The sequence below is a fragment of the Cucurbita pepo genome, chromosome LG07, assembly GCF_002806865.2.
Source record: "Cucurbita pepo subsp. pepo cultivar mu-cu-16 chromosome LG07, ASM280686v2, whole genome shotgun sequence".
Classification (NCBI taxonomy): Eukaryota; Viridiplantae; Streptophyta; class Magnoliopsida; order Cucurbitales; family Cucurbitaceae; genus Cucurbita; species Cucurbita pepo.
The window spans coordinates 2,470,075-2,495,624 of NC_036644.1; the positions used below are offsets into that span (position 1 = coordinate 2,470,075).

General features: G+C 35.8%; 4 protein-coding genes across 6 annotated transcripts; 1 reads left to right on the forward strand and 3 right to left on the reverse strand.

Moving 5' to 3' along the window:
• Positions 1-270: 270 nt before the first annotated feature.
• LOC111798274 (kinesin-like protein KIN-7E) lies at positions 271-7,471 on the reverse strand. Of its 2 annotated transcripts, XM_023681323.1 has the most exons (13): positions 7,410-7,471; positions 6,252-6,904; positions 6,073-6,162; positions 5,882-5,982; positions 5,687-5,800; positions 5,523-5,604; positions 4,740-4,807; positions 4,502-4,567; positions 4,274-4,398; positions 3,706-4,042; positions 2,139-3,269; positions 1,133-1,449; positions 271-857 (listed from the first exon to the last, which is right to left on the reverse strand). In XM_023681323.1, the coding sequence occupies exons 2-13, from the start codon at positions 6,457-6,459 to the stop codon at positions 536-538; spliced, it is 2,961 nt and encodes a 986-aa protein (XP_023537091.1). In that variant the 5' UTR covers positions 6,460-6,904; positions 7,410-7,471; the 3' UTR covers positions 271-535. The 2 variants fall into 2 exon arrangements, with proteins under 2 accessions (XP_023537091.1, XP_023537092.1); XM_023681324.1 differs by lacking the exons at positions 6,252-6,904; positions 7,410-7,471 and having other exon boundaries at positions 5,882-5,951; positions 6,073-6,124.
• Positions 7,472-7,831: 360 nt separating this feature from the next.
• Positions 7,832-10,938, reverse strand: LOC111798275 (pentatricopeptide repeat-containing protein At1g25360-like). The gene is made up of 2 exons (XM_023681325.1): positions 9,453-10,938; positions 7,832-9,359 (listed from the first exon to the last, which is right to left on the reverse strand). Exons 1-2 carry the CDS (start codon positions 10,474-10,476, stop codon positions 8,083-8,085), a joined length of 2,301 nt encoding a protein of 766 aa, XP_023537093.1. The 5' UTR covers positions 10,477-10,938; the 3' UTR covers positions 7,832-8,082.
• Positions 10,939-13,030: 2,092 nt separating this feature from the next.
• LOC111798276 (B-box zinc finger protein 20-like) lies at positions 13,031-14,549 on the reverse strand. Its single transcript, XM_023681326.1, has 3 exons — positions 14,191-14,549; positions 13,631-14,089; positions 13,031-13,545 (listed from the first exon to the last, which is right to left on the reverse strand). Exons 1-3 carry the CDS (start codon positions 14,374-14,376, stop codon positions 13,270-13,272), a joined length of 921 nt encoding a protein of 306 aa, XP_023537094.1. The 5' UTR covers positions 14,377-14,549; the 3' UTR covers positions 13,031-13,269.
• Positions 14,550-24,536: 9,987 nt separating this feature from the next.
• Positions 24,537-25,529, forward strand: LOC111798277 (protein SHI RELATED SEQUENCE 5-like). 2 transcript variants are annotated; one of them, XM_023681327.1, is made up of 2 exons: positions 24,537-25,032; positions 25,109-25,529. In XM_023681327.1, the coding sequence occupies exons 1-2, from the start codon at positions 24,537-24,539 to the stop codon at positions 25,498-25,500; spliced, it is 888 nt and encodes a 295-aa protein (XP_023537095.1). In that variant the 3' UTR covers positions 25,501-25,529. The 2 variants fall into 2 exon arrangements, with proteins under 2 accessions (XP_023537095.1, XP_023537096.1); XM_023681328.1 differs by having other exon boundaries at positions 25,166-25,529.
• The last annotated feature ends 21 nt before the right edge of the window (positions 25,530-25,550 follow it).

The following is a 25,550-nucleotide window of genomic DNA, read 5'->3' on the forward strand; positions in this document are numbered from 1 at the left end:
AAAGTAGACAATATCTTTTAGCTATTACACAAATTTAACCGACTGTTAATTCCTGAATTCCATCAATTCTATTTAGGACAACCTCAAATCTTTGAACAAAAAAGAGCCACGAGGAAATAGCCACCTTTATAAACATGAAAATTAAAATTCAAACAAATAATAAAAATAAAAACTAAATTTGAACACATAAAATATTAAAATAGAATAGAATGAAGCTCAAATACATGAACTAAAATAATATTTTAATAAATTTTTTTACCCATAATTGAGTGGTTCATAATCCTTCAATCCTTCACCTATAAAAGTTCTCTCACTCGCCCATCACAGGAGGGGAAAAAAATGGTCCTCTTTCCAAGTATTTATATACACATGAACAAGAAGTCAAACAAATAGATTGACAAATAATACATCATCAACAAAGATGAACACAACACAACATCGTCCATCTTCTAGAAAAATTTTCATTACATAGTTGGATTCTACAGATGAGTAGAGACACGTCAAAATATGTACTAATAAAATAATGGTTCAAACCTCAAAATGGAAGAGACATATTCCTTTTCCATGGAAAAGATCTCTGATCCAATGATTGTAGCGAGAACGACAGCCCAAACATCTCCCTTGACACCTGCGATGGTTCCACAAATCCAAGCAGCTTTGCCACAAGGGCTGCACTCTCGTGTATATGGTCGAAGTCCTTTGTTCTTGTCCATAGCTTTTTTGCCAATTGTATGCTTCTTTGCTTTGTCTTTAAGTCTATTCCCCACTTCTTGTAGAGGGCGTCTCTTTCTTTCACTGAGAACTTCTTCTTCATTCGCTTCGCCAACATCTCTCTCTCGCGGTTTAGAGTCTTCAAGCTTCATTGTTTAACAAAGTATTTTAGTGTAATAAATATGGATTGTTGGGAGTGAGTCCCACATTGGCTACTTTAGGGAATGATCATGGGTTTATAATTATAAGTAAAAAAATACATCGTCATTGGTATAAGGTCTGTTGGGGAAAGCCCAAAGCAAAACCATGAGAGTTTATGCTCAAAGTAGATAATATCATACCATTGTGGAGAGTTGTGATTTCTAACATAGATATGGGTTGGCCAAAGGTTTTTTCTTCTATTCTGTAAATAAGAACATACCTCGAAGCTTGTGTGATGGCGTCATTCCTTCCCGATCCATTGGTTGATCGAGAAATGGCTTCCCTTATAAAGAACAACCTTCTAAGCTCTACTTCCATGTATACTGCGTCTGAAGGGTCTCCTTTGAAAAGGATGAAGAAATAAGATCTGTGAACCAATGGTATGTTGCATGCATCCCAAAGCTCAATTATGTCTCTCTGTTGACCTTGGAACTCCAAAAGCCAATCTGAATGCGATTGAAAATCTTGTTCCTCCTCCAATTCAAGATCTTGTGTGGTTTCTTTAGCTTCTTCCCTCTTGGGGGTCCTCCCCAGCCGCTGTCATGCACATACATTATGATCGTAAGATACAAAAATCCCGAAAAGAGTACAAAAAACATGTCTTGTTGAGAATTGTTGGGAGGAAGTTCCACATCGACTAATGAACGGAATAATCATGGTTTTATAAGTAAGGAATACATCTCTATTGGTATGAGGCCTTTTGGAGAAACCAAAAGCAAAGCCACGAGAGCTTATGCTCAAAGTGGATAATATCATACCATTGTGAAGGTTCGTGATTCAAGTGTCGAACAAATAAGTTGCTAGTCTCAAAGGTGTAGTCAAAATTGACTCTAGTGTCGAACAAATGGTGGATTTTGTTCGAGAGCTCCAGAGAAAGGAGTCGAGCCTTGTTTAAGGGGAGGTTGTTCGAGGGCTCCAGAGAAAGGAGTCGAGCCTTGATTAAGGGGAGGTTGTTCGAGGGCTACATAGGCCTCAGTGGAGGTTCTATGGTGTACTTTGTTCGAGGGAAAAATTATTGAGAATTGTTGGGAGGGAGTCCTACATCCGCTAATTAAAGGGATGATCATGGGTTTAAGTAAGGAATACATCTCTATTGGTATGAGGCCTTTTGGGTAAACCAAAAGCAAACCACGAGAGTTTATGCTCAAAGTGGACAATGTCATACCATTGTGCAGAGTCGTGATTCCTAACATGATTCATTCAATACAAAAGAAAGGAAAACTCACCGAACCGTGGGTTGATCGCTTCCTTAACCGATTTTTGCTCTTTCCTTTTTTCCCAGTAGCGAAGTTGAGAACACTCGTATTATCATCTTCATCTTCTTCTATTATTTCCAAAGCCTTATCTTCCGAAGGACGATTACATACCGATTGTGACTCCTCGGTTTCTAAATTTCCGCAGCTTAAACCGCGCTTTCTCCTACTACCTTCTGCTAGTCCAGAGAAGTTTATTTCAGATCCATTGTGCTGAGCTTTCTTATCCGGCTCTGGCTTCTGAACCCAAGTAGAAGGTGGGAGTTCCATTAGAACAGTCAAACAACTTTTGCTTCTGGTCAACTTTAAGTTTTGAAACCGATCTTTTGCTGCTTCAATTGAGCTGAATGATTGCTCAGCAGGATAAAAATTTACAATACAATTTAATGTTCTCTTCGGCTCCGCAGTGTTCGGCATAAAACCACCGCTAACATAATCTTTGTTGATTGTAACTATCTCCTTGTTCTTTCTTTGTGGGGATGTCACTTGATTAGTGCGAGAACTACTGATCATCTGTCCTTCATTGTCTTCCAATCTAGCTAAAGCCAACTCAACATTTTCATTTGGTGTTTGGTTTGATTCCTCCAGCTCAATGCATTGAACATCCTTATAACTATCTTCGGAATTTCCTCGAACACGTTGAGCAACCTCTTCCCAGTTGTTATAAGGATCAGGTCCAGCCAACTCAGGAGTGCTGCTATCTAATAGAAAATCATCATCATGACTCATAGAAAATAGAGGATTAACCTTCTGAGGGCTATTCTCTTCTTGTCCTTCTTGTCCTTCTTGTCCTTCTTGTCCTTCTTGTCCATTAAATGTGTCAAAAGTCTTGAGACTTGAGTCATCAGAACGTAGATCTAGATCTAGCTCAACCAGATCCGGCACTGTTTCCGGCACTGTTTCCGGCACTGTTTCTGGCACTGTTTCCGGCACTGTTTCTGGCACTGTTTCCGACATTGTTTCCGACATTGTTTCCGGCACTATTTGGACTGTGCTTTCACTTCGCTTAAATATCCTATCTTCTCCAACCGAATGCAATAAATTCTCGATTCGATACTGAGCAAGATCACGCTGCCGAGTCAATTCCTTGATCTCTTTGTCCATCTGAGTAGTTGTAAATGAAATAAAATAAGACACAATTACAAGAGTGACCACATAATCACATAAATCAGATGGTAAAGAAAAAGCTTCCATCTTCTACTTGGTTTTGACAGTTCTACTTCAAATTGTTGGCTCTAAAACCATTCCATTTTCATTAAAGCGCTCTCCTAAAGCATCACTTTTCTTTTAGAGTCAACAATTTGAAACAAACAGAGCTGATTTCTTGTTTCATTGTTTTCTGTTGTTCCATGTTGAAATTACATAAGAGGCTCTTTAACCAAATTTCGATGCAGAAAATGTAGTATACTCTGTTCTGCCTGATTCAATTTACTTTTCTTTTTGTGGAGAGAAATAGTTTCAATTAGATTTCATGTATAAAAAGAACATCTACTATCTACTTGAGTAGCAAATTGAATAGTAGTTGGAGCCAAATCCTCACCTGCTCAATTAGAATTTCCTTCTCTTTCAACAAGGAATTAGAATCACCTTTGACAGGAAGTGGTTTTATGTTCTTCATCTCACTCTCAAGTCTAGCCAATTCCTTTTGCAACTGCTTCACCAATGCCTTATCTGACACTACCACATTTACATGTGCGTTTGTACTCACCTCCTTTGCACAAGTAGCAAATAGCAATGTGTTTCTTGATTGTTCAACATGGCTACGTGCAGGACTCATAGTACAAATGATAGCTGTTCGACCATTCCCCCCTAGAGAATTCTGCAGTATGCGTGTTAACTTGGAATCTCTATAAGGTACGTGCCCAGTCCTTCCTTTGCTGCATTTCATTCATAACAGAGAATAAAGGATTACATGTTGAAGATCAGACCACGCATTTGATTACTATTTTTTGTTTCTTGCTATATATTTCTAAGAAAATGTTCCCAAAATCTGTAGAAACAAATCTTTGGCCTCATTTCATGGTGACTTTGTTGAAATTTTCTATTTCTTCTTCTTCTACTTGATAGTGTGATGGGTAATTAAAGACGAAAGGGAAAGAAAAGAAAACCTTAATTTGCGAATAACAGTTCCCAGAGACAGCAAACTCCGGTTTATATGGCAACCTTCTTTGAGCCTTGTACCAGCCGACATTGTTTGGGAAGCTCGTTCACTTCCCGCAAGATCAACAAAATTCTGTACAAACAAGAACAAATATGAAACCCCAATTCCAGATTATTATCCCTTCTTCTTGCCCTTCCCCACAGGGCTTCACTTCCAAGAATACACCCATATTTACCACTGTAGCCGTCAAACTGCTTCCACTTTCAGACTTCTTAAATTTCCGAGCTGAGCTTTCAATTGTCTGTAAAAAAAAAAAAAAACACATAACCATAAGCTTTAAAACATGAAATATTGTTTGTTTATTGTTTCATGTTTCTTAAGACAAGGTTCGATTCCCAATCTAAATTTTTTTTGTTTTTTTTTTTTTTTTATTTGAAGGAAAAGAAAATGAGTAAATTTAGTGGCATGCTTACCAGTCTTAAGATTTGATGGGATCTGGAGCTAGCTTCATTCAAAGTCGTCTCCCCAATCTTTCTTTGAACTGCATAAAATGTAATCTTAAAATTGTTCACAAATGCTCGTGGGATGAATAATAATAAATAAATAAATAAATAAAAAGCTATATTAAAATTTTTCTTGACTAGTAGAAATTTGAAGACAAAAAAGTTCAAATTTCTATCGATTCATGTAACAGTCCAAGCTCACCACTAGTAAATATTGTCCTCTTTGGACTCTCTTTTGGGTTTCCCCTCAAGATTTTTAAAACACGTATATTAGAGAGGTTTTCCACACTCTTATAAAGAATGCTTCATTTCCCTCTTTAACGATGTGGGATCTCATAATTCACCCCATCGGAGCTCAGCATCCTCGCTGGCACTCGTTTCTCTCTCCAATTAATGTGGGATCTCACAATCTATGGGTCCCAGCATCCTCATTGACACTCATTCCTCTCCCCCGTCAACGTGGGATCTCATAATTTCTCTCTTAAATGTCTTTTTTTTTCTCTTTTAAAACTTCATCAATTCTCTTAATATTATGTCAAAAAAATTTATCATCAACTATCATGATGATAAACTAAATTTAAAAAAGCATAAGATAATTAAATGTAGCTATTCGAACATTAGAAACTTATTAATTGTAACTATTCGAACATTAGAAATTTAAAAAGGATAACTATTCGAGACTAAATTTACCATTTAACAAAAAAAAAATGATTGTATGATACTAGTAAAGGAAGAGTTACAAATTATTTTCACCTTCACAAAAGGAAAGAAGCTCTTGGAGATGGTTCCTATCTTTCAATGTCTCCTCCGTAAGTTTCTCAACAACTGTTCCTTTCTGTAACATATCAAGGTCATGCCATTAGAATCTCTACGATTGTTCTCTATCAACAAAAGGGAAAAAAACGCAAGCTATGCACCTCAGGATCATCAAGAAGTCTAAGTGGGACATTTTCAAAGCTAAGGAGATCTCTCACAGCTTCATTGTATATCTCAATCGCTGAGAACTTGAGCACATACTCTCTTTCTTGATGCTACCGTCCATAAATTTGGGTATTAAATTTGATTCAACATCAATAAATTGATAAACTGAGATGTATCTAAAGTAAACTTACCGTCTCCATGTAATTATAAATGTCTGCCACAGAATAGTCCGTGATTCCATTCATGGTGTATGTCTTTCCACTGCTTGTTTGCCCATATGCAAAAATTGTTGCTGAAAGTAAGAACCATAGCTAAATATTTTGATGATGTTATAATATGAAAGGCATATCCAGAAACAGAAAGAGAAGAGTTGTTGTTTTACAGTTAATGCCATTGACGACTGAAAGAACAACTTCCTTAGCCCCTTCTTCATAAACTTGCTTTGTGGTACTGTCACATCCAAATACTCTATCTAAACCACCAAATGTATAATCAATCAGAAATTTGGAATTCAGATCTCAAAAATTCATAAATCAGCCAAACAAGCATTTATGTTCTTACCAAATGTGTAAGATTGGGGATACATAGCGCGGTCTGGTAAAGTGCTTCTAAATATGATGGAGTTGTTGTTGAGACATGCCCAATCGGACGAATCGTTCTTCGTCAATTCCTTTTCGTTCAAAGGCCTTAACCTAATAGAAACACGAATAGTCTCTTCTAGACCATTGGAGGCTTGAATAACTCCTTGTACTGGCTCCTTGGCTTCCATTATCGTTCTAGGATGCTCAAAGCCTCAAGAATCTTGAAATAGAAAAACGAGATTGATTGATAGAGAAATGTACCAGAAAGTCGGATCGAGCGGGGAAAAACGAGAAGGAACTTAGGCTTCGTCCCGCCTTCTCGTCCTTTTTTTCTCCAGAAGAAGATCTGAAAAGGAAAAACAGAGGAAAAGGAGAGGAAGAGGGGAAGGAGAAACAAAAATGGCGGAACACCTACAGAGGTTTTGCCTCCATTCCCCTCTCTCTCCGCTTCCCTCCTTCCTTCCCTCTTTTTCTCTTCTCCCCTCTCCCTAACTTTGGATTGCAACTGACCGTTGAAGAATAACAACCATCTCCAACTGTATCTATTGTCTATTTACCTTTTTACCCTCCATCTTCGTTGTATTTTCGAACCTCTGACATTTTGGTCGAGAACATATTTGTATTTTCGAACCTCTGACATTTTGGTCGAGAACATATTCATTTAGTCGATCGACCATTTTTCTTACATATAAAATTCAAATCGAACATGTTTTAAATTTTAACTATCACAACTAAATAGGATCCAAATATTGTCGAACTAAGATTAAGGGTTAAATTGGTAATTTAGTTTGAATATATCGGATAGACTAAATTTTACCTCGAGCTGTGCTTTGTTGTTGTTGTATAGCTGTAAGAGATAAGAAAATTTTATAGTTTTGATATAAAATTATTAAATTATTAAAAAATATTCATAAAAAGTCAACGTATTTAAATGACATTCTTACAAACTCTAGGTAGGTGTTTTTGTCATCACCGTGTTGGTCGAAGTCTTTAATTTTTCATCGAAATAATAATTTTTATAAAAACCAAATTTTCGTAGAGAAAAAATGGAAGAATACTAAGGTATACAAAAAGAGAAACTACGAAAACGGAAGGTAAATTATAAAAATCACTTCCGAGTAAGAGAAATAAGACCTACCGGATGATTTCTAAAAGGGTTTGGGTTAGAAAAGTCTGACCCTGAGATGTGGTGAGTAACGCGTAAGAACCTGCCCTTGAGAGGGGAACAACAGCTGGAAACGGCTGGCTAATACCCCGTAAGCTGAGGAGCAAAAGGAAGAATCCGCCCGAGGAGGGGCTCGCGTCTGATTAGCCACTCCGAGATCTCTCAGCCCAAAAACCGTGTTCTAATGTTCTTCGGACTCCAAAGATCCCACATAATGTCGCACATCAGGGCTTTTCACAAAAACTTGGAGAATGAAACATTCGATCCTCTCTTGCTGCACCTATGAAATTGCACCCGTCTTTCTTGTATGCCTCATTTATGCTGGTGGCATACCCGACCATAAAGATATAAAAAGACAATGTAACAATGGTCCAAGCGTACCTCCCTAAGATTATCCACTAAGAATTATGGTAGAGTAGTTCATGAACGTCTATATAGTGGACTTGATTTCACCAAAGATGATGAAAATGTTAACTCTCAGAGACCGTTTCCTATTTTGTGCAGAAACCCTTTATAAATCATAGACTGAAACAGGTGAAATCCAAAGACATTACTTGAATGCAGCTGTCGTAAAGTTTTGTTGTTCGTTCTGGCAACGCCTAAGCCAAACTCTACTACCGAGAACAGAATAATGTAGGAATCAAAATTACCAGTAATTACCGCACGAGCATTCACCGTTCTTGAAATGGTGGAACCTCTTTCCATCTCTCACAACTATCTCCCTCCGCACCACTTTAGACATGAACTTGAATGCATTATGGCAATCCCCACAGATCCTAAGGTTCTTGAACACCCTGACCGTGGCGCCTGGAGGGAGCTTCATTAGCCCAAACCCAACCGCAAGCCTCTCGCTATGAGTAGCCAACGCATACTCTTTGTGCTCATATTCCATATCATGTAACACATACTTTGTGTCTGGAACATATCCTGCTTTCTTCATTTCAAGGCTCAATTCCTCTAGATAATTGTGCACAGACAGCACCTCAGGGTGCACTGTATCATCCACCAAGAACACATGAACCTTGTTCTCAACCTCGGTCCAACTACAAGCAGGCTCCTTTTTAACCCCTCGGTCCCTCATTAGTTTTCGCACCCGAGCGACATCGTTCCACCGGCCAACATTGGCGTACATGTTCGACAAAAGTACATACGTCCCGTCGTTTTGTGGCATTAGCTCGAAAAGCTTTTCAGCAGCTTCTACTCCTAAATCCATGTTCCCATGAATTCGACAACCAGCTAGAAGAGCCTCCCATATTGGTGCCCCGGGTTTGCAAGGCATGGAATCAATGACATTCTTTGCATCTGAGAACTTCCCTGCTCGACAAAACAAATCGATCATCCGAGCATAATGATCCTCACCAGGAGTGATACCATAATTTTCGAACATTGAGTTAAAATAGCGGCGTCCTTCTTCGACCAAACCTGAATGACTACACGCAGAGAGAACTGTAAGAAATGTTATTCTATCAGGAAGTATACCCTCTTTCAACATTTGTTCATATAGTTCTGTTGCTTTTACGCCATGGCCATGTTGTCCAAGTGCTGCAATCATTGCATTCCACGAAACCGAGTCGACGAATGGCATGGTGAGGAACACAGATCTGGCAGCTTCAACCACTCCACATCTTGCATACATTGAGATCATTGCATTGCCAATTGAGAGGCTTGAATCATGGCCAAGATGGATAAGCTGAGCATGGAGCTGGCGGCCATTCTCCAATGATCCAAGCACAGAACAAGCTGTAATTGCTCCTGCAAAGGCATAATCACAGGGTTCATAACCATCTAACCTCATGCGGTTAAACAGATTCAAACCCTCTTCTCCAAATCCATTTTGAGCTAATCCTGAAATCATTACAGTCCATGTAAGAAGGCTTTTCTCTGGCATTTGAGCAAAGAAAGACTTTGCTTCTTCCATACGCCCTGCATTGACATACCCTGATAAGATTGCATTCCAAGAAACAATATCTTTAACAGGCATCTCATAAAAAATGTGCCGAGCCCCATCAACTTTACCATATTTCCAGTACAAAGTAATCAATGAATTACTCACAGACAATAAAAAATCATGATTTGGGTTCAGCTCATTTTTAAGAATGTAAGCATGCAACTCTTTTCCCAGTTGAAAAAAACCACCGTTGGCACAAGCACTGATTACACTCGTATAGGTGAACTCATCGAGCTCGACACCAAGAAAACGCATTTTCCTAAACAGTGTCAAGGCATCCTCGAAAAGACCATGATGCACATATCCAGAGATCATTGCATTCCAAGCTACCCCGAGCTTTTCAGTCATCGTGTCAAGAAGTTCACGAGCGCCATTCAAATCATCGTTCCGCACATACCCAGTAATCAATGTTGTCCATGTTAACTCATCCCTTTGTGGCATTTCATCAAACAGTTTCCTAGCTGATGCCATCAGTGACGAAGATGACACCAACGGCGAAGAAGCACATTTAACATAAACAGATAGAAGAGCATTCAACACTGAAGAAACAAGCCCAGTTCCAGATTTCACCACCGCACCGTGCATTTGGCCACACTGCTGCTCATTATCAACAATAAGCGCTAAAGCACTGAGCACGCTTGTAAATGTAAAGTCGTCAGGCCGAAAATTGCTTCGTCTCATAGCATGAAACAGTCCAATAGCAGAATGACCATCAACGTTATGCGAAAACCCAGTAATCATTGCATTATAGAAAATAGTATCCCTCATATTCAATGGAGTTCCATTGAATATTTCTCGAGCCATATTCAAATTTCCCAAGTTAGAGTATGCCGTAATCAATGTAGTCCTGGCTACAGCATCTGGATTGGGAATTTCGTCGAACAGTTGGCGGGCATACACAAGATTAGACGATTTCCAGTATATATCAAGCAGACGATTGACAAGATGGCCACGAGGCTTGAATCCCGAAACAATCATGTGGGCATGAACAGTCCGAGCAAGTGAAAATGAAGAGGGATTTTGTGGGCAACAGAGTTGCAATTGTGCGGCGTAACGGTTTGCCAAAACTCGGACATCTATGGCATTTCTCATGGTGTTCGAAAGGAATTAAAAATCATCATTCGAACTTACAGAGTAAAATCAAAGTAGAAAGTGGATAATGCATCAAAGGCGTGGTGATGAAACATGGGCAATCAACATCAAACCTGAAAATGCTCAAGATCCTCCATAATGTTGCTGAAGTTCCCTCCATAAGCGATACAGGATTTCAAATCAAATTTGACGTCGCTCCAACTTTACCCAATTTTCGAATGAAATCAAAATGATGTATACGTAGTCAGCAACAAACGATTGAGAGAGAGGGGTTGGAGAAGAGTGAGTGTGGACCTCGGCCGACGAGCAGAAGAATGCAGTGAGCAATGGTGCGTGCCGGCGTGGTTGGAGGAGAGAGGAAGATAGGGAGAGGAAAAGAAAAGCACGATGCCGGCGGAGAGGGTGCGCGGGCGTGGGAGTTAGAAGTAAAGTGGCGAAATAAAACGATGCAATGAGCGTGGCTCCGACAACCAGAGGGAACAAAGAAAAGGGTGGAGAAATTATATATATATATATATATATATATATTTTTTTTTTTTTTTTAATATCTAGAAATTTTGAAAAAAATACTTTTAAATTAAAAAAATTTCAAAATGTTCAAAAAATATTCTTAAAAAAGGCCTTTAAATTTTTTTAAAATAATTAAAAAATACATTTTGAATTAGTACTATATTTTAAAAATATTTTAATAATATTAAAAAAGTTTGGAGATAATATATGAGAAGTTGATAGACTATTTTTGTTATTGATATTAAAATTTTTTCTTTTTAATAATGGCTATTTTTAAAATTTTATAAATATTTTTTAAATATAATATTATAAGAATATTGTTTTAATTTTTTTTAGTCGAAGAATATTAATAAAACTTTTTATTGTCATTATTAAAAATTTACNTTAAAGTACTCTTGAAACATTATTAAAAATTTACACGAAGAAAATATAATAGATTTTTATTTTATTTAAATAGTTAATATAACCTATGACGTATAATAATTATCTAATAAAGTATATCTCACTTATATAGTCTAGATTATATGAAAATTAATTATATCACTAATAAATTAATTATATCTATCCATACACTCTGCATTAGGTTCATTTTATACCTAAAAAGAAAATTAAAAAAATAGTTTTATTATTTCTCTCTTGTTTTCTCATTATTACTCGATAATGATAATTAAAATATATATATATATATATATATATATTATTCCTTAATAGAAGTCTTTCCTTAATAGACTGATTTTAAAGTTGTGAGACTAATAGCGATACGTTACGAACTAAAACAAACAATATCTACTAGCAGTGAACTTGAGTTGTTAAAAATAGTATCAGAGTTAGACACCGATGTACCAAGATTGTGAGATTCTGAGCGTCTCTTAAGAAGGTGGATCATGAGATCCCGAATGATGATACTACGAGCCAAAGTAGACAATATTTGTGAGTAGTAGACTTAAACTATATTATACAAATTTATTTAAAATTAATGTGTAATTTATGTAATAATATATTATTCCCTAATAAACTTACAAATTATAAATTTTCACGACACATAAGGAATAAATTAAATTAAATTTGCACGCTTATTTAGGGAGAAAGAGAAGAAAATATCAGAATATAATATTAATAGAAAGCCGCCATTGTTGCCTTTGCAAGCTGCGAAAAGCACTTCCACTACACAACACAAAGCACTTCCTTCCACCACAAAGGCTTCATTCAAGGCTTGTTCAACGCACTTTTCACTTTAGTAACTCAATTTACAATGAGAATAACAGTACCAAAGAAGACCCATGAACTACCGGTGAAAATTTACGTAAAAAGTTGAAGAAAGAATACTGTCTCCATTGGTAGAAGGTCTTTTAAGAAAGCCGAAAGTAAAATCACAAGAGTTTATGCTCAAAGTGGACAATATCGTACCATTGGAAATTCGGAGATCCTGACATGATATCAAAGTCATGCCCTTAACTTGATCGTGTTAATAGAATCCTTGAGTGTTGAACAAAGAAGTTGTGCGGTTTGAAAGTGTAGTTAAAAGTGACTCAAATGTCGAACTAATTGTGTATTTTTTGTTCGAGGACTCCAAAGAAAGGAGTCAAACTTTCAAGAGCTCCATAGGCTCAGGAGAGACTCTGTGGTGTTCGAGGGCTTCAAAGAAAAGAGTCGAGCCTTTGAGAGCTCCATAGGCTAAGAGGAGGCTCTATGGTGTTCTTTGTTCGAGGGCTCTAAAGAAAGGAGTCGAGCCTTTGAGAGTTCCACAGGCTTAGAGGAGGCTCTATGGTGTTTTTTATTCGAGGGCTCGAAAGAAAAGAGTCGAGCCTTTGAGAGCTCCACAAGCTTAGAAGAGGCTCTATGGTGTTCTTTGTTCGAGGGCTCCAAAGAAAGAAGTAGAGTCTTCGAGAGCTCCATAGACTCAGAGGAAGCTCTATGATGTTCTTTGTTCGATGGGGAAAGATTTTTAGAGGAAGGCACACCGCTCAAAATGGACAATATCATGGCACTATAGCGTCCCTATGTCAAAAATTACACAAAATAAAAGGGCCCAGACAGAAAAAAGAGAAAGAAGAAGAAGAACCCATTATATTACAGCTGCAACTTTTATCTTTTGAAAGCAAAAAGTAACAGAAACCAGAGAATGAACCCAGTAAAGTAGAGGTGAAGCCTAAACAAAGTGTAAGAGAAACCCATTAAAATTACAGATCAGAAGCAAAAAGTAAAAGAAACCAGAAGAAGAAGATGATAATCAACAAACCCAGATCAGATGAACAAAAAAAAGGGCAGAAGAAACGAGGGTGTTTAGTGATTGTTATACCAAAAAGATCTGGATCGCTTAAAGCCTGCAGATGGGGCTGTTGTACTTGTGATCTGAGGAACAGTGAAACAATCATCTGTCCAAGCTCTATTGACTTTTGATGAGTTTACTACCAAATCCTTTGTGTCCTTCACCCCACTGTTCATCATCAAACCTGAACCATACATCGGCCCCTGAGGGACCCAAAGCTCCAAACGCTCCGATGGTGAAAGGCCACTGTTGAAATCACCTTCCACAAATGGTAATCCCAACCCTTCACACTGCAAACAAGAAAAAGAAACAAAATCCATCAATCAATATCATTAACCACATCAGTTCTTCACAGTAACAGTGAATAAATCAAACCTCCATAAAAGGGGGAGGAACAGAGGAATCGAGTAAATCCTCAAAGTGCCACCCAGGAAGTGTCTCCATCAAATATTCCGATATGCTACTGGCTGAGCCACCGCCTCCTGTCGGAATCTGACCTCCGCCGCCCTTGTTCATGGCTACTGCCGGAGGTATGTTGGTTGAGGCATTAACACAAACACTTGATGTGCATCCTACTGGAGCAGCAGGAACAGCGGTTGGTTTCTTGACTGAACCCTTTGATTTGTGATCAAAACCAGTACGATGACCAGTTTTGATCGGTTTCTCGTCGGAGGGAGGCGGCGCGTACAGAGCAGCGGTGGTGGAAAGCTTAATCCCAGTCAGAAGAAACCTATCGTGTTTCATAGTGAGTTCATTAGCCGAATGAATTGGATCATCGCACTCTCTACACAGAATCGCTCTATCCTGTTGACAAAACAAGAACCCTCGCCGCTCCTAAACAAAACCAGATTCAAAAACCAAAATCAGACCAAACAAGAAACAGAACAAAACCCAATCCACCCAAAAACAACAAGAATCAGATCTCGGCAAAATACCCGGCACACATCGCAGACAGGTGCCTCCGCTGCAGCAGAGCGGAGCAGAGAGAAGCGGCGGTGCTTCGAAGCGAGCTTATTGGCATGGTGGACACGATGGTCACAGATATTACAAAGCGCCGCCTCATCCGCCGTGCAGAACACTGACGCATCGCCTTTTTCACAGACATCACACTGAATCTTCATATCAAGATTAGAAGAAACTTCGCCGGAGCAAGAGAAATCAGGGAAGAACCTGGAGAGAATTGGAGAAGAAAATTACAGAATATTATAAGAATGATCGTACATCTCTGTCGATCTTCCCGCGGTGATGAAGAGAGATTAATGATATTAAAAGAAGCGGAAGTAATTAGTTTAATTAATCAACAAACTAAACCCATTAAAACCAAAAGAATCATTAATCTCTTGTTCATCGCCACCTCAAAAGTTGCACTGATTAATTTTAAATTTTTTAAATTATAATAATTTAACCACACGAGTTCGTTTAACCTGTGTTCGAGAAAACGAACCACATTTTTTATAACTCAAAACAAATAACTTTTTGAGTCGGGATTCGATTTTAATACATAATCGTCAACGGAGGTACGGACGAAGAGTAAGAGCTAAGTTTGAGAGAGTGACAAAAGTGAGACAACAAGCGAGAAGACTATGAGGCAAGTGGAGCTCGAGTCGTCATACTACCGAGCTTTAAGAGTCCCTCGATGGGACTCACTGTCTCGTACGATGGTCCCCTCGTAGCCGTTAAGCACTAAAATTGAGTCGAGAACGTAAAAGATCACTAGGACATGGAGTGAGATTGTTATTGTTTAACTAATTCTCGTCGCGTCGTCACTACTCGTACGCACTATTGGATGAAAAGTCCCACATCGGCTAATTTATGGAATGATCATGGGTTTATAATCAAGAAATACTATCTCCATTGGTACGAGGCATTTTGGAGAAGCTCAAAGCAAAACCATGAGAGCTTACGCTCAAAGTGGATAGTATCATATCATTGTGGAGAGTCGTGTTCATTTAACACACACACCATCGGAGACCGCAACGAGGACGCCAATGATGTCCTACGACGAATGAGATAAAGAAGAGTTGACCACACCTCGTTCACCTTGACTTTTAACTTCATACAGTCTGTGTTCATTTAACACACACACCATCGAATACCGCAACGAGGATGCCAATGATGTCCTACGATGAATGAGATAAAGAAGAGTTGACCACACCTCGTCACCTTGACTTTTAACTTCATACAGTCAAACCATTGTGGAGAATCGTGTTCATTTAACACACACACCATCGAAGACCGCAACGAGGATGCCAATGATGTCCTACGATGAATGAGATAAAGAAGAGTTGACCACACCTCGTCACCTTGACTTTTAACTTCATACAGTCAAACCATTGTGGAGAATCGTGTTCATTTAACACACACACCACCGAAGACCGCAACGAGGACGCCAATGATGTCCTACGACGAATGAGATAAAGAAGAGTTGACCACACCTCGTTCCCCTTGACTTTTAAGTTCATACAGTCAAACCTAAATTTTTTAACAATCTTAACCGGTATAGTGAAAAGAACTATATTTCTATTACACCGACTTGCATGCACCTCACTATTTAAACTATCACGTTTTTTACGGTCTTAATTACATTTTTAATTAACTCTGAATTTAAATTCTAATTATTGATGGACACAAATTCAAAATTCATAATTCAGCTCCATTAATTTAATTTTTTTCAATTAGGTCATTTTCTTTCTCTAAATATTAATTAAGATATCATTAGTACATTTAATTAACAATATATATACAATTAAATAACCTTTCGGTTCATCGGTCTATTATTATATGCATTATAAAACGCTACCGAATATAAATATTAGCAATTTATATTAAATAAAATTTTAAAAAGAAAATAGTTTATATTTTAAAATATTTAAATAAATTAATTAATTAAAAGAAAAAAACACACACAAGTATGTAGTATGACCATGTTATGTCTTATATGAAAAGGCCTATCTTATCATATCATATTGTCTGTCTTTACCTACCATGTTTTAATTAATTTAATTTATACATTTTTATTAATGAAAATTATATTTCGTCCTTAATATTTCAAATTTTTGTATAATTAATCTTTCGATGTCATTTTACGAGACAAAATTATATTTATACCAAATAGAACCCTGAAACATTAATTCTATATCCAGTTAATACGCGAATTAAAAAAAAATTAAAGGGTAAATCAGTAATTTTCACAATTGAATAATCAAACCGACACTAATCCCAAACTTCACGGAATAACTGTATAATTTGAAAAATTATTTAGTTTCTTAAACAAGCTCGAACTTTTCAATTCCGTGTCTGATTAATTTAAATCAAATCTTAAATTTTGATTTGGAAAAATATTTTAATAATATCTAGGTAAGAAAACTACCGATATAATTATAATATTATAATGATATACTTACTATAAAAAAATAATAATATTAATAATAATAAAGCTTCGATATCATTGACTTTTTAAAAATGTAACACGTTCATTATTTATTTAAATTATTAATCGATAATATATATTTTAATTAATTTAACTAATAAAAAAATATTTACCCAAACTTTATAGTTATCCTTTACCATAGATTAATTTAATTATAGGAACATATTAATATATATATATATATATATATATATATATATATATTGCAATGTATAGTGCTAACATTCCACGTGTAAATTATTCAAGGGTTTGCCATGTGCCCTTTTCTTGGAATGGGGACTATTATTAGAAAGTCAAAGGAGGCCAAAATAATAAATAAAATAATAAATAAATAAATAAATAAATTTTAAGTGATATAAATATATTAATTTAATTAGCATTTTTGTTTTTGTATTTATAAATATTATTTTTAATATTTAAATTTAATTTGTATTTACAAGATCCAAAAATATAATTTAATTAAAAAAATAAAAGGAATGGGTGAAGATGAGAGTTGTTGGAGAGTGTGAGTAGAGAAAAGAAAGGTTATCTTATCTTTTGTGTTGGGAAGAGAAGAAAAAATGGGAGCATATTTTAAGGACATTAGAGTGAAAAAGGGGACATTAAATGCCTAAAATAAGGTCCTTTGAGGGAATCGAGATGATATTTTAATGGTTATTATCTGTACTTTTGGGACCGTCCCTTTCGGCGCTACTAAATTGACCTGCTCTCGAGAGTTCTCGTTTTAAATGAAGAATGGAGGAAAGTGATGAGATTTCTTTGTGTCGTTTAATGGGTGCTCGTTGAATACATTCTCGAACCCTGTTGAGAATTCTCGTTTGAATGATGATGGAGAGAAAGGGATTAGGGATTTCTCTATGTTACCGAAATGGTTCGATGACACATTCTCGAACCCTGTTGAGAATTCTCCTTTAAATGATAATAGAGCGAAAGTGACGAGAGATTTCTCCATGTTACCTAAATGGTGCTCGTAGAACTCATTCTCGAACCCTGTTGAGAATTCTCGGTTAAATGATAATGGTGCGAAAACGATGAGAGATTTCTCAATGTTACCTAAATGGTTCTCATAGTACCCATTCTCGAAAACCCTGTTGAGAATTCTCGTTTAAATGATAATGGTACGAAACGATGAGAGATTTCTCAATGTTACCTAAATGGTGCTCATAGAACCCATTCTCGAACCCTGTTGGGAAGTCTCGTTTAAATGATAATGGAGCGAAAATGATGAGAGATTTCTCCATGTTACCTAAATGGTGCTCATAGAACCCATTCTCGAGAACCCTGTTGAGAATTCTCGTATAAATGATAATGGATCGAAGACGATAAGAGAATTCTCGTTTTTTGTTCCTATCAACGCCCGTTTTATTATATACATCTAAAAACCAAATTAGAACTGGGAATTGGGTTTGTCGAGAGCTTAAAAAACAAAAGATAATTCCCAAGTGATCGCTACTCCCAAGAGTCAATTTCTAAGACTCAGGGGATCGCTCGCTTTGTCATCGTCATGAGAGGGTCGATCTTTTTTAATCCTCCAAAGGGGGTGGCCCACTACGACATACCCTCAAGAGGGCGATTCTTTAAATTCCTCATTGAGCTATTGGGTCATCGTAATTACAAGATAGTCTTGTTTAATCCCTCATGTTTTAGCTCAACGAGAACTTCGAGTGTCAAATGGTTGGTCATTAGCCAACACTTGACCGTCTCTCACACCCATAAGATCAATTTTTCTTCCAGGTTCACCAAGAGTCACCTGATGACTTTCAAATGATTGGTTGAAACCTTAACCGACCTTAAAGGCTTAGTCAAACAAACTAGAATGATCCCTAGTGGAATGGCTACATTGTGTTGGCTGATGAGGCCTAGACCTAACCCATATAAGTCAACTCCTCAAGGGGTCGACCAATTAGGTCATATGATCGACCCCTTGTGAGATCGAGACCCAACCAATATAAGTCAACTCCTCCAGGGGTCGACGAATTAGGTCATATGGTCGACAAAATGAGTCTAGTTCAGTTTGTTGGGTTGGCTCTACGATAGACACGAGTATTCAGAGTCGTGTATGATAGGTTACGGGTTAAGTTCTGGAAACATATTTAAAGAACTAAAATGAAATGTTCGGGAATTTATAATAACTATTTTATAAATTTTTATATTTCAATAATAGTGATTTTTCTAAAAAGAAATTACTGTGGCTGTGATTATAATTTTTTTAAAAGTTATTTTAAAAAAAAATAAATTATCTATGTATGTATGTCGGTTGGACGGTTGTGATGGACAGGGCCAGCTGGATTATCAAACTACCGTAGGATATGTAATAATCCAATAAATTTTTAAATTGAAAAATTGAGTGTGAAGCTGTTCTGCTAATATATATATATATATATATATATATATATATATATATATTATTTATTATTATTTTTAATCTGGAACCTCGTGTTACCCACGTGAAGAAGCCCACACATTTCAAATCAACCGTTTAATTTAAATATTTTTAATGAAAAAATAATTACCAATTTTTTTTTTCTAAATTAATAAAAATACTTCTCCCCTTTTCTTTTAATATTATCTTTAAATTTTTAAAAAGATATTAACTTAAAATAAATATATCTAAAATATTTACTGTTACTTTATTTAAAAAATATATTTAACTCTAAAAAAATATATATATTTTTTTAATTTCGATTTCAATTTTCTAAAATTCCACTGATACTTTAAATTCATTTAAAAACTTTAAAAATAACTTTTTAAAAGTTAAAAAAAAAAACACTTTAAACTTTTTTTTTTATTATTATTAAAAGTTTAAAATTTTCTTATAAGTCTTGTTTCAAAAACTTTTAAAAATAACATTAAAGTACGGATAATTTATGAAGTGCAATTTATAATTTCGGTCCATTTTTATTTTATAAAAATTAATAATAATAATGCTACTCTTAAAATCTATACGTATTTTTTTAAACCTATGATAATGATATCTCTAAATAATTTAAAAGAGTTGAAGGGTATTAATAAAAAAAATAAAAAACTTAAAGGGTATTTTTGAAAAAAATATTAACAATTTCGTTTATTAATTTTTTTTAAGTGTTAAAGGATATTATTGAAACTTTTCAACAAAAATAAAATTTTTTACTATTTAAAATTTTTAAATTTTAAAATTTAAAATAATTTAAGGATGTTTATGTTTAAAATTTTTAAAATAATTTACATTTTTTTAAGAGTGTTTATGTCATTTTTAATAAGAATACCATCCGTTCTTTCAATAACTGTCATTCAAATTTTTTTTAAAAAAAATTGCTCAAACAAAATTCTAAATATATCGCGAGATGCTGTCTCTATTGATATGAATTAAAAAAAAAAGAAGCTAAAAATAAAGTCGAGAGCTTATGTTTTATTATTACATCATTAATGGCCATATTAAAATACTAATAAGTGTGGTAATTAAATTTTAATTAAGTCATTAATATTAAATATAAATAAAGAGCCAACAGATTTAGATTTTGGATTCCAATATTTCGAAAATGGGCTTTTAAAAATTATAGAATATTTACATTTATGCCCCTCAATTCTATGTAAATTTTGGCATAGCCCAATATTATTTATTTCATTCAAATCTCTTTTGGTATACTTTTTTTAAAAAATTGTATAAAAAATATTAAAAAATAAGTTAACTTTAAAGTAATAATAATATCAACCTGAATTAAAATTTATTTAATTTAATATTATTTTTTTATCCCTAAAAATGTTATAAAAAAAAAAACAATATTAATTTGAAATTTTCTCTCTCTCTCTCTCTGCTTTACCTAATATAATAACTATTAAGTCATGCTTACGTGGAATTAAACACTTTTTCATTCTTTTTGGATCTGGGGGCCCAACGAAAAACGTGGGCCAAAGCTGGGCCTTGTGGCCCATTCTAAAAACACGTTTCAACCTTGGCGCGACAAAATTAAGGATGTCTTTTGTCCTATTATTATTATTTTTTTAGTTTTTTTTTTTTTTTTTTTTTTTTTTTTTTTTTTTTTTTTTTTTTNCTTTTTGGTGAAGTGAGTGAGAGATTGATTTTGAAAACGGCTCGTTCCTACGTTTATAAAATATGGAACTTCGAGTCAATAAAAATTCATCTTATAAAAAAATTAACGCATATAGAATATCGATATATATACATAATAGTTACTATGGAATCATATATACAAAATAATATTTTTCACTCATTTTTATGATTAAATAATATAGATAATATTAGAGATGTTCATATGATTAAATAACACGACCGATATGGACTATCCAGGCCAAACTACGAGGGTTAGGTTAGATTAGATTTTTTTTTATTTTTATTTTATTTTAAGGAAACACACTTCTTANAGATCAATTTGTAAGTTGACTTTTTTTTGTTGTTGGGTCAAGTCAACTAACTCGAAAATAGTGTTCCAATCCAATCGAATTATAAAAATTAAGAATATTTAACATTTATAACTGATGGTAGTGATACGTGTGACTTGTAAATGTTTGATATTTAAGTTTTTAAGAGATTTTAGTTATTTAAGATGTACTTTAGATAATTTTAATTTTTTTAAATAATTAAAAAAAAAAACGACTATTGCTAAAGTTAATAATTTAATAAACTCGATGTTGTGCACCGTAATGCCACAACGTTCAATACTTTCATACCACTTGTTGTGTCGTAAAGCCACAACCAAAATGCTTTGATACCTAATTATTGTAGCGAAAACTGAAGTAAGATTGATCACACTCACACACCCACACAGATAAATTAAACAAAGAGACACAAAAATTTAGGTGGTTTGGAAAGAAAAAATTCTCCTACATCCACGAGTGGTAACCAATAAATATAATCAAAGTGTTTACAAGTGTATCTCTCACACCCTTAGACTACAAAGTCTCTCAACAAAAGTTATTCTCAATTAACTTTAGACAAATTCAAAATAACTATGATTTCACGTGATTTCACACCTCAAAACAATGATAGACAAGTAATTATATAGATACAGCAATATTAATTCTCATACATGAACCAAATAAATGAAGAATATAAATCAAAATAATTTATAAATCAAAATGGTTATGAGATACAAAGATGTAGTCAGCTCGTTAAACAAAATAAATAAATTTTTAAAATAAAATAAAATAAAAAAAAAACTTAAAATCAATCACAATTCACGACAGAATAAACAAAAATAAATAAATAAATAAATATTTTTGTCGAGATCAAGTCAAATCAAACAGTGGGGGAAAGTCAAATTTGAATTTTGCCTCGGGCCCCTAATAATTATACAATTTTCATTTTGCCCCCGATCTTTATTAAACTTTATCAAATGCCACGTCAAACATCAAGGACGGCGAATGTACGGCAACTACGGCGGCCGGCGGGGTGGTGATCCTAGTCAGCACTCAAATCCACGGCCAACACAAATTTTTATATATTTATATAATTATTATAATTGGAACCCAATTATTAGTGGACATTACCCACTAAGTTTCAGCGCAAGTCACGTGCTTGTTTGCATAAAAGGGGTGGAGTCTTAATTAACCTCCTCTAGCCTTCCTTTTCTACCCCTATTTACACGTAATTAACCTCATTTTTTATTTATTTCTTCTCAATTTTCCACGTCATATATTCTTCAATTTTCTCTTAAATAATTTAACCTTTTGTAATAAACCATACCTTTTCTATTATTATTATTAATTTTTAACCAATTATTTAAGAAAATAAATAAAATTTCCGTCTCACCCTATTAATATAAATATATTTTCAACATATATTAAAAAAAAATTATATATATATATATATATTAAAAAAAATAATTAATTAATTTTGATAATTTAATGGTAATATTTAAACTAAATACTGTACAAAAAAATAATAATAAATAGAAAAAAAATACTCTTTGTAAATTTGACCCACAATTTTTTTTTTTTAAGTAAAAACAAAATTGTTGAATAAAACCATTTTCGTAGTCTTTAAAAATTAATTATGTTTTTGAAAACTTTGTGAAAAGTAAATTATATAAATCAATAATTTAAAAAAGAAAAATAATAGACAAAAGCGTACGTCTGAATGTCGTGAATGACGACAATCCTTTTTTTAAAAATAAAATAAAATAATTTTAATTTTAATTTAGGAGGTGAATTAAAAAAATAATGGAAAATAATATATGTCAGGTTCAGAGGGTCCTGTCGTGGAGATATCCGGGATTTGCATGTGACAATAACATTCCTTCTTCGGTAGAGTAAATTGATTGGTGTGAGGATTATGAGATTTTAAAATATATATATTTAATTTAATTATTTCAATAATAGGGGGGCAAAAAAGGAAAAATTAAAAGGTGCCTGCGGGTTTTACGGTGCAAGGACGAATAAGAAAAAGGTGGAGTTGTTGACACGTGGATGGATGGTAACCATTGGATCGAGATTTTAGCTCGATCTTGTTCGTTGAAACAGGAAGACAGACAACAGTCCATGAAGTGCCCACTCCTAGATTTTCATGTTCCCTCTCTCTCTGTTGCACTGTGATCTTTGTATGGTAATTATGGGTGTAGAGAGAAAGTAAGAGATACACATGTACACTTACCCTATTGCTCTAACTCTCTTAGGAACGGGTGGAGAATCTCTGTTTAAACGATGAAGAGAGAGTCAAGAAATTTTAGCTAAATGAGGCTGGTTCCGTTCCCATCCCGGTCTCTGACTCACTTTATATATGTACCCACTGTTAGTCATTTTTTTGTTTCTTTCGGGCTTGTCCTCAAGGTTTTTAAAACGTGTGTGCTATAGAGAGGTTTCCACACCAAGAATGCTTTGTTATCCTCTTTAACCGATGTGAGATCTCATAATCCACACCATTTCGAGGCCTAGTGTCCTCGTTGGCACTCGTTCCCTTCTCCAATTGATGTGGGATCCCTCGAATTCATCCCCCTTCGGAGCCCAGTGTCCTTATAAGTACGCTGCCTCATGTCCACCCCTCTTGGGGTCCAACGTTTCCCTTCTCCAATTGACGTGGGATCCCTCGAATTCACCCCCTTTGGACCCCAGTGTCCTTATTAGCACACTGCCTCGTGTCCACCCCTTTTGGGACCCAACATCCTCACTAGCACTCGTTCCTTTCTCCAATTGACATGGGATCCCTCGAATTCACTCCCATTCAGAGCCCAGTGTCCTTATTGGCACACTGCCTCGTGTCTACACCTTTTAGGGCCCAACGTCCTCACTAGCACTCGTTGTCTTCTCCAATCAATGTGGGATCGCCCCAATCCACCCCCTTCAGAGCACTTAACATTCACGCTGACACTCGTTCCTTTCTCCAATTAATATGGGACTTCCCCCTCCCAAATCCACCTCTACTCGAGTCCAACGTCCTTACTGACACACCGCCTCATGTCCACCCCCTTTCAAAGCTCAACCTCCTCACTGACACATTACCCAGTGTCTAATTCTAATACCATTTGTAACAGCTCAAACCCACTACTAGCAGATATTGGGGTTCGATACAAACACATACAATCATGAACGAGACCTATCCCTTCAATCTACACGCATATCTCTAGTGTGAGAGGATATCATTGGTCTACTTATCTTAAATGAGGAGTTTTTTTGATTTTAGAAGGAGGAGAGAGAAAGCAGGCAGTTTCCATGGCGGCGTTGCAGAGCTCTAATTCCGTGCCATAATTGCATCGAAATGAGAAAGAAAAGAGAAAAAAAAAACAATTTTTTTTTTAAAAAAAAAACATTTCTTTTATCACTTTGAGTTTATTAAACATTTATTTAATAAAAAACCCATTAATAATTGTTTAAAAAAGAGAGAAAATGGATGTTATTTTCAAATATTAGGGCAAAAAAATGGCTGAATTGTTCTATGTAGGAGGAAGAGAAGAAGGCCCACCAAACAAAGAACAACAACACAAACAAACACAACCCACCTTGTTTATGTACCGAAACGACCAACAAATCCACCACAAAGGCTTCGAAATATGGCCTCCACATTACCAAACCCACTTCTCCTCCGCCGTTGGTCAGAGCCGCCGCACCGACTCCGATCACCCCTCCAGATCCGCCTTCACCGCCACCAGACCCGCCGCAGCCACTGCCGGAGGCATCAATTGCCAAGACTGTGGCAACCAAGCCAAGAAGGATTGTGCTTATTTGCGGTGTAGGACTTGCTGTAAGAGCCGAGGGTTTCACTGCCAGACTCACGTGAAGAGCACGTGGGTTCCGGCTGCTAAACGCCGTGAACGGCAGTTTTGTGGTGGGGATAATTCCAAACGACTTAGAGAAACCCAATCCGCCACCGCCACAGCCACCGCCACCCCTCGTTTGCCCGCCTCCTTCACCTCAGGTAAAAAATAAATAAAATAAATAAAAATAAATCCCTAAATTTTCTGACTAATTAATTAATTACACTGTTGGGTTAGAATTGGAGAAATTTCCATCGGAAGTGAACTCACCGGCGGTGTTTCGGTGTGTGAAAGTAAGCGCGATGGACGATGAGGATGAAGAGTTTGCATATCAGACGGCTGTGAATATCGGAGGCCACGTGTTCAAAGGAATTCTCTACGATCAAGGCTCTGAAGTCCATTACACCGCCGGCGAGAGCTCCTCCGGCCACGGAGGAGATGGATCAGTACACCCACTTAACTTAATTGCTGGACCCTCCAACCTCGCCGCCGCTTCCACCACTACCTCGGCTGCAACCAGCTCCAACCCCACCGCCGCCGTCGCGCCGTTGCTTGACCCTTCTATATATCCAGCTCCTCTTAATGCATTTATGGCTGGTACGCAGTTCTTCCCACCCTCTAGATCATGAGAAAAAAGAAAAAAACCTTAAAATCTCCAAAAAAAAAAAAAAAAAAAATT

What these genes read in the sequence shown, in the direction of transcription:
- LOC111798274 (XM_023681323.1), bottom strand. Translation starts at nt 6,459, where the DNA reads ATGGAAGCCAAGGAGCCAGTACAAGGAGTTATTCAAGCCTCCAATGGT. An exon ending in AGCGATCAACCCACGGTTCG is followed by an intron (nt 1,450 to 2,138) that starts GTGAGTTTTCCT and finishes TGTGCATGACAG; the next exon opens with CGGCTGGGGAGGACCCCCAA. An exon ending in GCCATCACACAAGCTTCGAG is followed by an intron (nt 858 to 1,132) that starts GTATGTTCTTAT and finishes TAAACAATGAAG; the next exon opens with CTTGAAGACTCTAAACCGCG.
- LOC111798275 (XM_023681325.1), bottom strand. Translation starts at nt 10,476, where the DNA reads ATGAGAAATGCCATAGATGTCCGAGTTTTGGCAAACCGTTACGCCGCA. An exon ending in TACTTTGTACTGGAAATATG is followed by an intron (nt 9,360 to 9,452) that starts GTAAAGTTGATG and finishes ATGTCAATGCAG; the next exon opens with GGCGTATGGAAGAAGCAAAG.
- LOC111798276 (XM_023681326.1), bottom strand. Translation starts at nt 14,376, where the DNA reads ATGAAGATTCAGTGTGATGTCTGTGAAAAAGGCGATGCGTCAGTGTTC. An exon ending in CTGTCTGCGATGTGTGCCGG is followed by an intron (nt 14,090 to 14,190) that starts GTATTTTGCCGA and finishes GGTTTTGTTTAG; the next exon opens with GAGCGGCGAGGGTTCTTGTT. An exon ending in TTCCTCCCCCTTTTATGGAG is followed by an intron (nt 13,546 to 13,630) that starts GTTTGATTTATT and finishes TCTTGTTTGCAG; the next exon opens with TGTGAAGGGTTGGGATTACC.
- LOC111798277 (XM_023681327.1), top strand. Translation starts at nt 24,537, where the DNA reads ATGGCTGAATTGTTCTATGTAGGAGGAAGAGAAGAAGGCCCACCAAAC. An exon ending in GCCCGCCTCCTTCACCTCAG is followed by an intron (nt 25,033 to 25,108) that starts GTAAAAAATAAA and finishes CTGTTGGGTTAG; the next exon opens with AATTGGAGAAATTTCCATCG.